Below are 16,540 nucleotides of genomic sequence, written 5' to 3'. Positions count from 1 at the left end.
CCAGTTCCTTCCATGGCTGACACGTTCTCAACATTTCAAAAGGTGGTGGTGAAAAAAACTTTCTCTTGTTGATTCGATTTTAAGTGATACCAATTAGTGACTTGAGTTCATAAATTATTCTTTTGCCAGCTAAGATTACATAGATCTTTTTTAAGTTTACTTTTCTAAACAATGAAGAGAAAGCAACACATCACACACAAAGGTAATGTCTGTATGGTGCTTTTACAGCTCACAAAGCCTCTTCCTGTGCCCACATGTCATTTAGTCCTTAGAAGTCACTTTTCAGAAGAGGAAAGCTTGGTGCAGAAGTGGCGTGCCCAAGGTTGCTGTCAGTAACCGGGCTGTGGACAGGCTTCCTTGTGACCAAGCGATGTGCTCAAAGGACACCTCTGCTTTGACTCTAATGAAAAAACGTCTCACTTTCACCAGATGGCTTTCCGGCCGAGGAAGAGGGGACCCTTTCTTTATGCTGACTTTTTTTCACATACACAAGAGACAACACCTGTTCTAGAACATAACTGGATTTTATTTGACATAGAATACAATATGACTGCAGGAAAGCAAACCGAAAAGAAAAAGCAGAAAAGACCCGGTTCTATCTAATTTACAATTACGTAACAGGAGGGTAAGTCATTAAATGAATAACAGTTGAGCTTGATGAAGAATTCTTAGTGGCCATACCTGAAAGACAAAGTAAATTATTTTATTAATTCCTTAGTAATTTCTTGTTTTGAGACTGTAAAACCTGCTTATGCACACGAACAAATTTGATTACAACTTTGAAAAGCTGTGAATGACCACAAGTGTGCCCCAAGACCGGGTTACGGGACTGGCCTCTGCCCCTTTCTTCCTGTCATCCTGCCACATTTACCTACTACCCCCCTCCCAGTGACAACACCTCCCCAGGTCTCAACCACACCCACCGCCAGGCACCGGCAGATGCTGAGCAGAACGAGGGAGGCGAGAGGGAAAAGTCAGCGCTGGGGGTGTGAGGGAGCTCGTTCTGCTGGCTCCGGCCAGCGGCTCAGACAGTTCGCGCTCTTGGCCTCCCCGACCTGCGGCAGCCCTTGTCGCGCCAGCTCGGTACTCAAGTTTGGGGAAAGGCAAATACAGAAAAGAGTAGCTGACAGCCCTCGACGTCAAAACCTATCACAGTTCCGATCATAGCCCTGACTACATTCAGCACTACAGAAAAACTAGGTCTGAACTTCAAATGGTTTTTTGATTTTCCCAGAAGCCAAAATTTGGCTCTAATAAAATTATAAAAATAAACAAAGCCAGAAAATTTCTCCCATGTATAAATGGATTTCTTGAACACAAAACACTTCATTATGATCCTACTTAATCCTTTGCGCTGGTCCTTTTTGGGCGGTTAGCCTGTGTGAAATGCTCTGTGATATGGATGAAGACCAGAGCCCCAGAACCCCGGACCACTGCTTCAGTCTCCCTGAAGGGCTGCTGGATCCTTTAAGCACTTCTCCTACGAAACCCACTTGAACACTGTCTAAAAAAAGTTGTGCTAAATTTCACGCAGGGTGGAGCTCGAGTGTTTGTTAGTGGGCTGGAGAACAAGCCAGAAGTTGTCTATCAGATTAAAGCATGCTATAATTTGTTCCTTATGAATTTGCTTTCCCAATGCACTGAAAACCACTGCCTGGCAATGTCACTGGCTGAAGTGACAGGACAGTCACTGGCTGGATAAAGTCAAAGCCCAACACGCGGAATTCTTCAACCCCGCACTTACGCTCAGCGCTGGGCATATGTAACGGGCAACACGAGACAATTTTGGTCCAAAATGGAACTGAGCTGCCCTAGGCAGGACAAACCACAAAGGCCTCTTGAGAACTCAGAACAGTGCTTTGGCCTGGACATGTACTACTGTCTCAATTCCATTCAGACTGCCTGCTCCCCAAGGACAGGGAAGGACTGTACCACACGTGTTTAAATCTTGCACGTTACTTAGCATACACTCTGCTGAATGGAGCACGATGGTAGGAGTCAGATACTGAGTGTCTGGAAAGTTTCTTAAAAAATGAGCACGCATTTGAAATGACTTCCAAAACTCGTCCCCTAAGTAAATAACCAAGTCTAAAAACAAAATAACTGTCCCAATAAGGAATTTCTAAACATGTAACAGAGAACCTATTTTTGTGTTTTTAAAACGATATCCTATGACTCACGGCTCATATTTAAATAAAAATCCCCCTTCCTCCAAAAAACCTGAGACATGAAACACATGAAAAGCAGTCCAACCTCTCTCAAAACTGAGAAAATGTAACGGAGTACTCATTTTCGACTACCAGAGTAGCTAAGACGGAAAAGCTCGACAGCATGGACAAAGGGCCCTTCCGCCGCGCTGGCCAGAGGGAGAGCAACCTGGCGCCTCCTCACCTGACCCTGCCCAAAATAAAAACATACGTACTCCTCGCCCAGACATCTCTCCTTGAAGAATTCCTGCCTCAGATAATACACTACTTGGACACATACACAAAGATTCACGTATGAGGATGTTCATCCTTATGTGTTGTTTTTAACAGTGGAAAACTGGAAACCCAACTATCTATCAACAGGGACTGAGCAGATCATGGCACATCTACATAAAACATACTCTGTAACCATTAGAAAGGAGGCAGTTTGTTGTGTGTGGACATGGAACATCTTCAAAATGTATGAAGCAATAAAGCAAGGTTAGTCCATAAGGATACTCGCATTTTTGTTAAGAAAAAAATTATACATGTAAACTCACCATATACATACAGGTAGATATATGGAGATAGAACGAAGAAGCTCTTGCTGATGGCTACCTCCAGGAATGAGATTAGACTAAGGTGGGAGACTCTGTTTCATGATATACCCTTCTGACCAGCTGAATTTTTAAAATTTTACTATGACAGGTTTTATAATCACACTTTACTTGAGGATAGCCAAAGACTCTCAGAATTAATCAGCATGAGATAAACCAAAGAAATAAGATGGGTGGATATAATTCTGCTCAAAGCAAAGATACCTGACATTGGCCCTGGAGCCTTACTATACATGTGATTTTTTTTCTTTAATAACCCAAAAACAACTTTATTTGATAAAAGACAACAAGTTATTTACAGCAGTTTTTTGCTCAAAAATGATTAAATGGGATAACTGTGCTTCTCCAGGTTTATCTCACAACCAAACCAAGCAGAGGCTGCCGCACCCACAGCACCAGGGGGGAATGCCAGCCAGGATGCAGCAGCATGGCTCCTGCCCTACAGATGTGATTTCGGAAAGAAATATCTAAGTTTTCAGATTCTCATATTTTTGACTCTCATAAACCCCTGACAATGGGGACACGCTGGGCTTCCCACGTCTAACGTCGGCCACGCCTCTGTGCCTTTTCCACACAGATGAGTCCTTAAATTAGCCAAAAGCTAGTTTATAAAACGAGGCATGTTCCATGGCTCCATCTTTTAAGACTATGTACCATCCACCTGAGATGAGTCGAAGAACGACACTGACCACAAAGCCCAGTCTTACAATGTCAAAATAGCCAGACACGTACTTTTGGAATTCCCACTCTCTGTTGTCCAGCGGACACACCTGCCGCGTTTTGAGCCAGCGAGAGATGCAGTGGAAGTGAAAAGCATGCTGGAAGAAAAAAATACATTTTATTAAAAATGATTCTGTGTAGGCTCAGCATCTACTGACGACATGTCTCCAACGCAGTGGATTGGTTATGCCCAGGGGCTGGAGAAGAACAACGGCAGGTAACAAAGTATGAGAGGCCAAAGGTCACAACCCATACATCTGGGTTAGGTACAAGGATTTTCCCAGTGAAACACCTGCTAGAAATGTCATTACTAATAAAGGAGGAAACTGTTTAGGAAGAACGGTGCATGTTCCGGCAGCGAGCTCTCTCCTCTCCTCTCCGGGGAAGGTGGGATGTGGCGCCCTAGTCCTACCTGGCCCGTAAGGGGACACGCCAACGTTCCTCGTACATGCAGGCGGAGGCCCTTGATCAGATTTCAAGCCTCCCCATTCTCGGTCCCCAGATGTCCCCCTCCCTTGGAGAACGGGCACCCCACGAGAAGAGCCTTCTCTTCAGCACTTGGGAGTGCACTGCCACTGTCACCCACCCGGAGCTGAGATGGGCACTTCCCCAACCTCCCCTCACCAGCTCAACTCCATTCAAAGGACTTTACTTGCGAATTTGTTCACGGATACATTACTATTACGAGAGCCCCATACTCGGTAATAAGCCTCTGGTAGGTGAGGGGCTTGGTCTTAAAAAAGGAATGAGATAAAAAATTAGGGCAAAAGGAAGAATTATGATGAGCAAACTGCACACAAGCACCTGAAAGAACATCAAAGAGCTTATTTCATCATCAGGACAGGAAGCGACAAGGCAAAGAATGCTGGTAGCTGACAGGGAGCTAGGAGCTGGCTTTCAGATTTGGGCAGGAGGAAAACCTGTGTGACATTTTTCGGGCGTGAGCTAGTACCATGCAGATGTTAATCACGTCTCCACCACTGATGTTTACTCTCTTCCCCCTGATCATACGGGTAGAGCATTTAGAAAGGAATGGCACGTGTTCCTCCTCCTCTCATCTGCGATGGGGCAGCCGAGGTGGGGACGGGGGAGACACTGACACCCGACAAAACGATGAAAGCTTTTGCTGGCTTGGTTTAATGACGGCCTTGAAATCTGGTCAGTTACGGCTTCCAAAACATGCATGGAACTTAAAGAAGAATCATAGTGTGATTAGCTTGTGAACTATCTTTTGACAAAGACAGTACTAGAACTCGGTCATTAAGAGTGGAATCCACAGCTAGTATACTGCGGATACTCAAGAGGACAAATATTCTGCAGAGTGACAGCTTTTGGACGATCCCTTGCCTGTTGACTGTCATACAACTCATTATGAAAAAGAAAAAAAACCCACAACATTTCTAAAAGGTAGAATGCTGAGGTGTTTTTCTCAATCACAGGGAAAGGCTCACCTAAGGGTATCCAAGATACCCTTCTCCACCTCTCACCTCCCCCATTAGGTACTCTGTAGCGGTACAGGCTCCCTGTATACCCCGATTTTCTCAGAAGATGAGGGAGAGAGGGGCTGCAGGACAGGTGACAGCATCTCTGAACGCTCCTGATCCCAAATAGCTTCCTGCCAATGATCTTAGATATATTATGGGTATGTTCAGCAGTCTCAAAGCACACTGATCAGTGCTTTAGGGTTTACAGAGAAGGTACCATATATTTCATCACTCAAGCATTACCCTGGCAAGCAAGCATGACAAGCATGGCAGTATTATCGTTTTTAGTTAATAGACAGGAAACTGAACTCCAGACAAGTGACCTGCCTAACTCATGGAGCTGGTTAGTAGAAGACCCAGAACTAGAACCCAGGACTAGTCCGAAGGCTCCCGCCACACCACACTGGCCCCTCCTTATGGCAGGCTCTCTGGGGAAGTCCTTCTTAGTCAAATTTAGGGGACCTTCACCTCCCTCTTCCTTCCCCCAGAGTAACATGGTTCCCAGTATATGCCTGAATGCTAGGGAAAGCAAAGAGTCCGATATATTTTATTTCTTTATCCCCACAAACACTGTCCCTTGGTCAATACAGGATTCTGTGAAACTGTCCAAAGGGCTGACAGAATTAAGGTCATCACAAGGTATGGGTGAGCCTCAAGTACTGATAGCTACTATCTCTTCAGTAATCGCAACCACCCCAAATTTGGATTTATATTTATTTAGCAAACGCTTACGTTTATTATATGCTAGGAGGTGTTCTAAGCACTTTTAACATAAAATCATTTCATTCTGAATAAACTCTCTGCAGTCTACTGTTAGCCCTATTTTTCCTGAGGGAACTCAGGCTGAGAGATCTCAAATACCTGCCCAAAGTCACTTAGCAAGTTGCACAGAGAATGGTGGTCTGACTCTGAGACTCTCAGGCCTATGCTATACTGGGAGGTTGTGGGTCCTCTGACCCCTTGGTACCAGAGGTCAATATGGGACAATTTTAGCTCATCTGACTGGGGCTATAGGACTATTAGGATGAATTTTTAACACATGCTAGAAATAACATTTGATGTTTGTTATCCTTCACAGCTGTCACACCCCGGAAAGCCGTACATTCAGTCCAGCGATGCTGCACAAACATTTCTGGCATGATCATGTTAAAAAAAAACCAACCACAGAAAACATTGACTTAGTACATTTGCTGCACTTAAAGCGTGCGTACACACACACTTGAACACTTAATTTATTTACCAAACTTAGTTCCATAAGACAATTAGACTTTAAAAAAAAATCAGATAAGATAGATTTCCACCAATAGGGTATTTCAAAAACTGTGCCATAGGCTTTGAAAGCAATTCCCAAAGATGAATCCCCAAACTGTTGAGAACAAAGGTGGGCCCATTCTACCGTTAAGACAAACTAGTGCCTCTGCAATAACTAAGCATTGTTACCCTACGACAGATGAATAAGACAAGGATTTCAAATCTTTTTCGCTATTTGTATACCTTTGGGGAGAACGGTGGGCTAGTCATTTTTTCCCTAGTTATTTTCAAGACTAGAAAAGCAGGAAAAGCAGTAACATGTTTACAAGTCATGCTGATAGGGAAAGATGTTTCCTTACGTTACAGACTCCCCAGGCAACGGTGCACTCTTCAGAAGTAGCAGACGCCTGGTTAGCTTGACATTCTATGCCTGTGGGGACAAGAGCGACAAGGTCACTGGACCTCAGGAGCAACAACCTTTCCATCTATAGCAGTCCTATCTGCGCAATTACACAATGACATGCTCGGGGGTGGGGGTGGGGTTGGGGATGGGGGTAGGCACATGGTATAAATCTGAATTTTCTATCCTTGTTTAAAAACAGGAGTAAGGAAGGAAAGGCACTTTTTAAATTTTGAATATAACCTGACTTGTCCAAATGGAAGTGACTCCTCCTAATTTGGTAAATTTTACAAATTCTTAAAGCTACCTTGTAACTCTTATTGTTCTCAGAAATGGCATCTTTCCCCTATTCTTGGCAAATGCTTCCTTGTAGGCAGTAAGAGTACTTAGGCTCACCCTCTTGAAGCTCCAAAGCCTAAAGGGGTCAGGCAGACACACATGAACTGGGATAGAAGCCAGATAAAAGGGGGCAAAGTGGCCTGTGGCAAACTAGGGTGTGCTCTGCATGAAGACATCAAAACTCAAGTCTTTAAAACACTCACCAAAGCAAAAATCTGTTAGGCCAATGATTAGAGATTTGGGGCCTGCCACTTACTGATACTGACTACCCCTGAAGTGATTCTGTCTGATGAACACAGCAAATTACTGAAAATGTACACAATATCAACTTCATAGAGGAAGAAGAGATGAGAACTTAAATTGAATGAAAATCTGACAGATCGAGAACTGGTGAGCAAAGCTCAAGGAACAAGAATTACTAATACATAATTTGTCTTCTCTGAAGGTGGTAGCTAAATGGTATCTCCCTCTGAAGAAGAAAAACCTGAAAGACCAACAGGAAACAATTACTTCAAACTTCCACAGTGGAAAATAGTAAAATTGTAAGAAAATGATGCTAAGATGTTAATTGGTATGTTTGGTCTTAGTTAGGGGAAGAGATATACCATAATAAGGGTTCTTTCCTCGCCTTTCAAAAATATGAAAGACAAAGGACCTGCCATCCCGCAACTTGCTTTTGCTATCCACATTCACACTGCAAAGAGAATAACTGTGTTCTCCTTTGATAAGATCAGAGAATCTAGGGTCTATTCAGTGTATTCAAGAGGCTACTGGGCTGTGAGTGCACTACCATATTCAAAGGGATGGTGGAGAAGACAAATCTGATGTCCTTCAAGTTGGATCCTCTCACTTAAATGAGGGCTATGCATTATAAAATTAGCTAAATAAGAGGCACATTTAAGTACATAACAAAATTGTTTCAAGGGTTATTATCATGTTTATATTTTTCTAGGTCTAGGTACTTTTAAGGGACTCTCTTTCTATGCCAAATACAAAGTAGGCTCTCAGTACTTAAACGGGCAAAAACCTCTTCTATAAACAAAGAAAATGGGGGCCAAATACATATTTATTTTTTACCAGAAAATCCCTAACAAAGAACAAAAATATATAAGAGGGGTAGGGTTGAGGTCTAGAATGTGAGACAAAATGGCATGAAAAATTACTAAATAAAACTGTAAAATGTTCTCAAATTTAAAACGTTTTCAAGTTTTTGGTGCAGGTAGTCGTTACCTTAAGAATGGAAGGAGTAGGGGAACACTGTCATCCTAGAGCAGACAGACAAGCAGCGCATTACGGGTTCCTGTCAGACCCCTGCAAAGTGATATACTAAGCTTGGGGACTTTTTAGTTTCAAAACAAGAGCATTACTACCAAAGGACTGCTAAGGAAGCAATGGCTTCATCTCGGAAGTGGACAGATTTCACACTTATAAAACATTGATGGACCTGTGGTTTTAGGAAAAGACTAACTTCTTATGGGCTAAGGCTGGGTCTAAGTCTTTCCAGATGTTCTCTCCATATGAAACAAGATTACCCAGGGTAGTGGAGAAAAATAACACCTAGCAGATTGTGTATTTCAGCAACTCTGTAAAATACCAAGAAACGGGGCAATATAAAATACGAAGCTATAGTAGGGCATGTAATATCAACCTGAACTCAAAAAAGACCAAGAATGGTCTATAGGAGTCAAACCGGGGCACAGCCATAATGACTCTTACTTATTTACAGTCATGTATATATTCATCTCATGCCAGACCAAAATTTATTAGAAAATGGCCAATGCTAAACTGAGATTCTTTATTTTCATCTTTAAGAAAAAGTCTTTTTACAAGAATCATTTATTCTTGAAAGGAAGACAAGTCCAGTTGTGGCAACCAGACTTCTCCTTAGAGTTTGTATTAAATAAAAGGCTATGTTTCTTAAGGGTAAGGACTTCATCTGAGTCGTTTTATCCTGGTGCCTAGCAAAAGGCCCAGAATATAAATATTCATTAACTGAATAAAAGATATGACCTGAAAACACTTGCATAATTTTTTATAGGAGTTCGATGTTCTACTTCTTCATCTGACATTTAAAATATACAATAAAGCAGGTGTCTAACCGAAAGCCTACACTGATCCCTCAAGTGTTTAACTCAAAGACGGAAGATCAATAGTCTGTGTCTGTCACGGTCTTTCCAAGAAGTGCATTCACTTCTAGCCAGGGAGACACACAACAACTCAAATATAGAAGTAAAAAAAAAAAAAAAAAAAAAAAAAAAAAAAAAAAAATCAGGATTCTATAAAATCATTAACTATTTACAGAAGAGAGCACCAAGACAGTAAAATTTTATCTGGGTACAACTCCTTGTGAAAATACACGGCAAAAAAATTGGCAAATATGTAATCTAATACCCCACCCAAACACATTTAAAACTGTGCATGTGTTTTTCTGCGATGGGTTCCTTCTATCTAATATTAAACATGGTAGCCACTGATCTGCTTTGACTGTTTTGTGAAAAGGTAAACAGGGTCAAAACTCAAGAAACCAAGGGCAATAAGTTACCAACACCTGCCATAATTACTTTCCAATCCAACACAAAATATTTGATTGGTGCTTTCAAAATTACAATGAGCACAGACTATTCCCGTATCTTCTGTTTTTATTATTCAGTGAGCAAACCGTGAGAACCTATTATGTACAGGACACTATACTATATGCTGGGAATATAGCAGTAAATAACATGGACATGATACAAAACTAGTTAAATGGCTGCTACAAAAAAAACCATAGGGTGTCTTTGGAACATTTAACAGAACGGTCATAGATTGTGTTTGTGTGTATGTAAGCATTGTCAGAGAAAAGATCTTTGAGCAAGTTCAAGGTGAGATCTAAAGAACAATTATAGGTTAGTTTTGCACTGCCTAATAAAGCTGCAATTGGCTACTAAGCCCTGGGTATATGGCTAGTCTGAATTAAGATGTGCTGTAAGTGGAAAATACACTTCAAAGGTTTAGTACAAAGAGACAATGTAAAATATTTACTTTAAAATACTGATGACATGTTAAAATTAAAATGTTTTTTTTTTAATATAGGACAAATAAAATACAAATCATGTTTCTTTTTACTTTATTAATATCGGTACAAGTATATTTTAAACTATGTATGTGCTTGCATTTGTGGGTCACATTCAGATTGCACAGTGCTGCTCTAGAACAAGGTAGCAGGGAGAAGAGGAAGAGAATATTCCAGGCAGAAGGAACCGGATACGTAAGGGCTCTAAAAGAAGATGGACACTTCAGCAATGGAAAGCCAGATAAGCTACCTGACTGAGCAGGACAGAGGCTCTAGATGAAGCTGGAGAGGTGGATGAGTGATTTAAAAAGTAAAAGTGCATATACTTTCTATTCTACAAAGTTGAAATATTTTTGCCCCACTTCTAATCTCAATAACAAACCATTTTTGTACCTGGATGAAGAACTAATCTCAACTCTTTCTGGTGTGGTCAACATTCTTGCCCCTGTTGCTATGAGGATAGCAAGTTAGTCCATCAATAGCTATCGTCAAATCCACTATGTGTTGGATTTGACAATCGTGTGTGATGGAATATGTGGAGATTTAAACAAAATGCCTTTAGAGCAATTAACTGCCTATTTAGATGTTGGCAGTGATGTCCTCTTAACTATGTTTGGTGCTAATATTAAAAACTCTTACTTCTTAGGTTTTTCTTTATAAATTTTGTCTAGGAAACACGGTTCTGATGGAATATTTTAGCTCAAAGTTTACTACTTGATTCCTTTCACTATTTTTGCCTTTGAGTCTGGGTCTTCAATGGGAAATACAGAAGAATAATCAAACGGGCCTTAGGGTCCACAATTCACTCTAAATGTGACCTTGCCATCTTTAGATTGAGTAGATATATTCTGAGAAATGGGTATGCCTCCAGAACATCATAAAAAACTACGCTATTTCAAATATACCAATGGACAAGATGCAGAAGACCCCAAGTGCTCCGACGATGCTTTATATTATGAAGAATAAAATTGGTCACATCAGAATAGCCATAATCTCTGTAACCTTCTCAATTTCCTCCCAGTCTCCTCCAACTACTTACAGAGATCCATAATGTGGTTCCTGCAGATGGCACAGTTATCAACCACAATATCCCAGGCCCAGAGGGCTACTGCATTCCACTACAAAGAGAAAAAGGGGGAACAATGCACTCTCCTTGTAACACAAATACACATACACATACTCTAGGAGTTCATGTTGCAGTTGCAGTTATCATCTCTTTGGCCACAAGGACCACCAAACAAGAGCTTTTGGATATTACTTCACGCCTATTTATCATATCATAAGGCAACAGTAGCTACATGTACGCTCACCCATTCTACAAATGGTTGAGTATATGAACATAAAAATTAATGAGTCAACTTGTACTTTTTTTAGGCCTACAGCACCTGGTCTTCCTAGGTGGTCTCCCATCCAAGAACTAAGAAGGCCTGACCTTGCTTAGCTTCTGAGATCAGACGGGATTGGGCATGTTCATAGTCAAAGAGTCAACTTTTAATTTTACTTTTTCCTACAGCTTAAAATAATTTGGTCAGCCATATCAACGTAAGCACATCAGGAGTAATTTGTAAGTGCCTGTTTCAGGTCTAATAGGTAGAGTAGAATTAGCATGTAGGGTCCCCTGGCAGTTGCAGAACTCAATTTCTACATAAATAAATATCTGCTTTTTGAGGCAGCTTTGGAAACATGAGTGGGGAGGTGAAAGCTTGGAAGAAATGAACTAAGACGATTGGATCATAAAATGGGTAATCGTGGGATAAGCTGGATAACCAATTACCCAGTGTCAGTACACAGAACAAGGTCATCACCTGTATCTAACAAGATTACTTCCTAACAAACTCTAGAATTGTGTTGAGCTCCTACCGCCAAATAAATTTATATTCTCGACTTTTCATGCTCAGACTCTTATATTTAGTGAATTCCAATAAGAGTTTATCCAAAAGTGGCATTTAAGTAACTCAGACTTCAGCCTTCTGCAATTATATGTATTCCCAAATTCCTTTTTCCTCCACTAATTTGATGTCACTTCCCAAAACTTCATCTCTTTCAACCCAATTCTCATTGTCTAATAACTAGTTCAGCACTTTTCACCAGGCAGCTTCAACTTGGAGGAAAAAAAATCCTACTTCTATTATTATTCAATATGGCTGCTGGTTTTAACTGAGCACGCAATGAAACGCCAAAAAGCCACTAGGACGGGGAATAGCGTCGTGTTTAGCCAGATGTCCCAGGAGTAACATCGTCCCTACTTCAGAATCTTCATTTTGAACATATTTATTTTATCTCAGGTGGAAATCGGCCAAACTGTTAGCAAACCACTATAAGGCATTTCATGCAGAAAGTCACGTTCCACATTTTTTGTTTTCCCACTTTAAGCAGGTCGTTTGCAACTAGTACTCAACCCTCCCTAAATGACGCAAGATTTAGGCTCGCGTTTTTTTTTTTTTTTTAACAGATTCCACCATGTTTTTTTTTTTTTCTGGAGTGGGATTCTGGATATTACCACATGACTGGGGGGGCTTGTGTGACAAACCAAAAGACCTCTCAAAAGAGGCAAGAGTTACACTCAAGACACTTTAACTAGGCGGGGCTCGGGACGGAAAGGGGGCTAATGGGAATGGACGCTTCGATCAGGCGAGGACCGGGTCTGGGTCCCTCAGAGTCAGAGGGACCCCGAGGATCAGAGAGGGGCGGGGCAGGGAGGTCACCAGCCCGGTTCCTCAGACACCTCCACTGCGGGAAGACCTCAGGTTCCCAGCTTCCGCCGCACCGCCCCAACCTCCACCCACCGCATCGCCCCGACTCTCCCTTCCAGCCACCCCACCCTCTTCTTCCCCACCCCTCCACGCCAGTGACAACTCAGACGCTTGGCTCTCGCAGCCAAGTCGCAACCCCGCGTATCTCAATAAGCAACTTCGTGATTGGCCCTTCAGCCTCTTAGCGAAACCTATACTGCCATAGGCAGTGGGCCGCAATCATGCCGATCAAGCCTAAGACCCGCCCACCAGCTTCCTTGCGTGGTACCCAGTCCCAAGAACGCCCTGAAATGAAGCCCTTTCTCTCGCGTCCCGGCCATTCTCGGGCCTGCCAGCCAGATCCATGCCTCTCTAGCTTCCCTGAGGAAGGCGCTGGCGAGACCCAACCTTTTTCACTTCAAAGCGCTTCTTGCCCGCGCCGCTGTTGGTGCCGGTCGGGGTATCCACATCCATCGCTGCCGCCATTTTGGAAACACACGTTCTGTCGCCCGGCTACTGCGCCTGCGCACCAGCGCACGCCTCGCCCTCCCTCCCCCCCCGCAGAGCCCCGGCACCGCCTCTCGCACCCGGTCTCTTACTGGCGCGCGAGGAGCAGGTGGGGGCGGAGCATGTGGCCCCGCCTCTTAAAGGCGCTGGTCGGGTCACCCCTCGCCTGCGTGGGCTGGGGGGATGACGGCGGCCGGAGCGGCTGGGGCGGGGTCGGGCGGGGCGGCGCAGACGTGAGCGAGCCGGGTGGAAATGTTCGAAAGGACTCGCTCTGGTCGCCCTCCCCGGGAAGCCCCCGACCACACTCCCTCAGCTGGGGCGGTGGCTGCTTCCTCCGCCTCGGCTGCGACCTGCCACCCTAGCTCCGCCCCGTCTTGCGGACGGATTTTCCTCGGAGGAACGCCGGAGAAGGGGCGAAGGTGGGCATCCCGCCTCCTGCTGCCGAAACTCGAGTCCGCACGCTGGCGGTTTGCAAATCCTGATGGGCTTCCGAGCCAGACCCGAGATGCAGCTTCCCTGTGGGAGGCCTGAGGCGGGGAGATCCGGGGCCCAGGCACTGTTTAGGTTCTTGAGTCCAATTCGAGATATGCGTAGGATTCAACGGAGAGACTGGAGCCCCCGGAATGTCCTCCCTTGGGCCAAACGGAGCAAGCATTCTCCAGCTCTGCCTTCACCTGCTTGCCTGAAGTAGGTGGAGGAAGGAGGCTTAGGAGCCTCGGAGATGCATCCCCTTTCTGCCCGAAATACCAAATCCGCCCCAGAATGGCCTTTGGTTAAGGTACACGATTTCAGCCTCACGCACATGAGCATACATTTCTCGTTCATCAGTTGGTCGTCTAACTATGGACTCCTTCCTAATTTCGGTCCTCTTTCCGCTCCTTGTGCCATAATCACATCTGTGGTCCCAGTATTTCTTGAATTTGAAGCATTCAGCCATTTTTTCTTACAGGTCATTCCCTCCCAGCCAAAGCACCTGTACTTTTTGTCATCCCCGTATTTCTAGACCAGGACCCCTTTTGCACCTTTAACCCTGCAGAGGTATACCTCAGTAATATCACTCTTAAATCTTGTTTTGGCTTATTCAAAATCTCATATTTTTCGTAAAAGGAAACAAGAGCAATGGAGTGTGTTAACTCCATTGCTAAACCCAGAACTCTACGACTTGTTTCCTTGTCTTAGTCATAAACAGGAACAACAAATCCGTAAAAACATTACAGCTTTAACCAGACTTGAGAAGAGAAAAATTGTTTGAGACCTTAAAGCATTGTATGAACCCTACTAAGTTTTTCTTAGCTAAATTTTGTTAATGATTCCATGTTAAGATTTCTGTAATCTATTTGTTGTGTTCCTACAGGCCCCTATAAGAATACTAGAAACTCATAGTAAATTAAGGCATTTGAAGGCATATTAGGCCTTCATTCAACAAATTTATTGAGTAGGTACAAGGTCCTGTTATAAACAGAGACACAGTGATAGAGTCAAACTCCTAGTAGGGAAATGATATATCAATGAACAAATACATCGGAAAATCTCAAGTAATACTAAGTGCTATGAAGAAGACAAAACAAGATCATGAGATTGAGGGGAAATGTAAGTAACATCAAATTGGGTGATTAGGCCTCTATGACGAGTGACAGTTAAGTGAGTCTTTACAATGGCTTAAAAGCCCTGCATGATCTGCTACCCATATATTTTACTATGCTTTTATTTTTAAAAAAATGCTATATGTACCGTCTAATATTTTTTTCCTTACTCATTTATTAGGTTTACTTTTTATGTGTCCATACCAAGAGAGGGGATTTTGATTGTGTTGTTCATTGGTAACAAGCCCCTGGAAGTACCTGGTACATTGTAGGTGTTCAGTATGTGTTGAATGGATAAATTTGAAACTTTTTGAGCAAGGAGAATGTGGTAAGAAATGTCAGATAGACAGGCAGAGGCCAGATCAGGTAAGGATTTTATTTCAGATGTTATGGGAAGATATTGGAGGAATAAATTAGGGGAGGGAACTAAGTGGCATATTTAAAATTTTTTTAAGTGTTTAAGCTTTGCGAAGAAGGGATTGTAGGGATACAAGAGAGAAAGCAGCAACAATTTCCAAGTTGTCTGCTTTGTCCAGAGCTACAGTAGGGAGATGGATGATCTTAGAGGTGATTGCATTAAGCTCGAAAAACCTCATGTACTATCTCTCCTATGCAGATTTCCCTTGCTGTCGTGATTGGCCATGATATTCTCTGTATACTAGATTCTGCTGCATAAACCTAAGAAAATTTCGTGTAGGTTTCATACACATTCTTACCTATTTTCATAATTTCACTCAGTTTACAATGCAATATGTTACCATTTTACTTTAGTTCTATTCCTTCAGCCATCCGTTCATTCAACAAATATTCCTAAAATATCTACAGAACCTTCTGTGTGTGTCAACTACACCATGCTGGTCTAGATAAAAAGGCATCAGATATTTTAAGTATTTGTAAAAATCTCCTTTCATCATTCAACTTATGGTATAATAACAGAGAGACAAGCCAATTAATGATAATTCCAGTGGATTTCAGGAAAGGGAAGGACTTTGAAGTAGAAAGCAAGTCCAGGGGTGGGGGTAGGAAAAAGTCCTTTTAGAGGAAATGGTTTGAGACTGAAGGATGAGCTAGACAAAGAGGAGAGTATGCACTGGTGTGCTGGTAAATGTTTAAAAATCAGCTCTTAAAAAAAAAAAAAAAAAAAAAAGCCCTGATTTGTAGCTTTAGCAGCCAGATTTCAAAATTCCTGAAAGTTTACAATTGCTTTTGTAAGCTGATGCAAGCTGGCCCTAGCACTTACACACACTGAAAGATGTGGAGAGAGTGGCATCCCAGGTAGAGCCAATAGTGTGTAGAAGGAGTTAGAAGCTGGAAAATGTATAGTACACTAGTAAACTTGGAGTGGCTGGAGTATAAGGAGAAAGTGATATAAATGAGTCTGCAATGATGTTCAAGAGTCAATTGTTAGCATCTCTTTTCCAGAGTTGCTCATTAAACATTTGCCACTGATAGGGCCCAGATCATGCAAGACTGTGCAGTAGAGCTATGCAAAAGGTGTTGGTGTTTATCTTAATGATGGGAAGCCATGGAAGAGCTTTTACCAGAGTGTCCCATGGTCAGATATGCCCTTTTAAAAGAGTTAGATAGGACTTCCGCTTCTGGGAAGATGGAGTAGACATACTTTTCCCTGTTCTTCCCTCTAAGTGAAACTGAAATCCCTGGACAGGAT

The 16,540-nt window shown here is 42.7% G+C and overlaps 1 protein-coding gene across 1 annotated transcript; it reads right to left on the bottom strand.

The window, feature by feature from the left end:
- Positions 1-505: 505 nt before the first annotated feature.
- RBX1 (ring-box 1) lies at positions 506-13,321 on the bottom strand. Its single transcript, XM_016162666.2, has 5 exons — positions 13,190-13,321; positions 11,089-11,167; positions 6,618-6,688; positions 3,536-3,621; positions 506-681 (listed from the first exon to the last, which is right to left on the bottom strand). The coding sequence occupies exons 1-5, from the start codon at positions 13,265-13,267 to the stop codon at positions 669-671; spliced, it is 327 nt and encodes a 108-aa protein (XP_016018152.1). The 5' UTR covers positions 13,268-13,321; the 3' UTR covers positions 506-668.
- Between the last annotated feature and the right edge of the window lie 3,219 nt (positions 13,322-16,540).

The sequence above is a fragment of the Rousettus aegyptiacus genome, unplaced genomic scaffold (genome assembly GCF_014176215.1).
Source record: "Rousettus aegyptiacus isolate mRouAeg1 unplaced genomic scaffold, mRouAeg1.p scaffold_m13_p_2, whole genome shotgun sequence".
NCBI lineage: Eukaryota > Metazoa > Chordata > Mammalia > Chiroptera > Pteropodidae > Rousettus > Rousettus aegyptiacus.
This window is presented reverse-complemented; position numbering and strand designations above follow the sequence as displayed.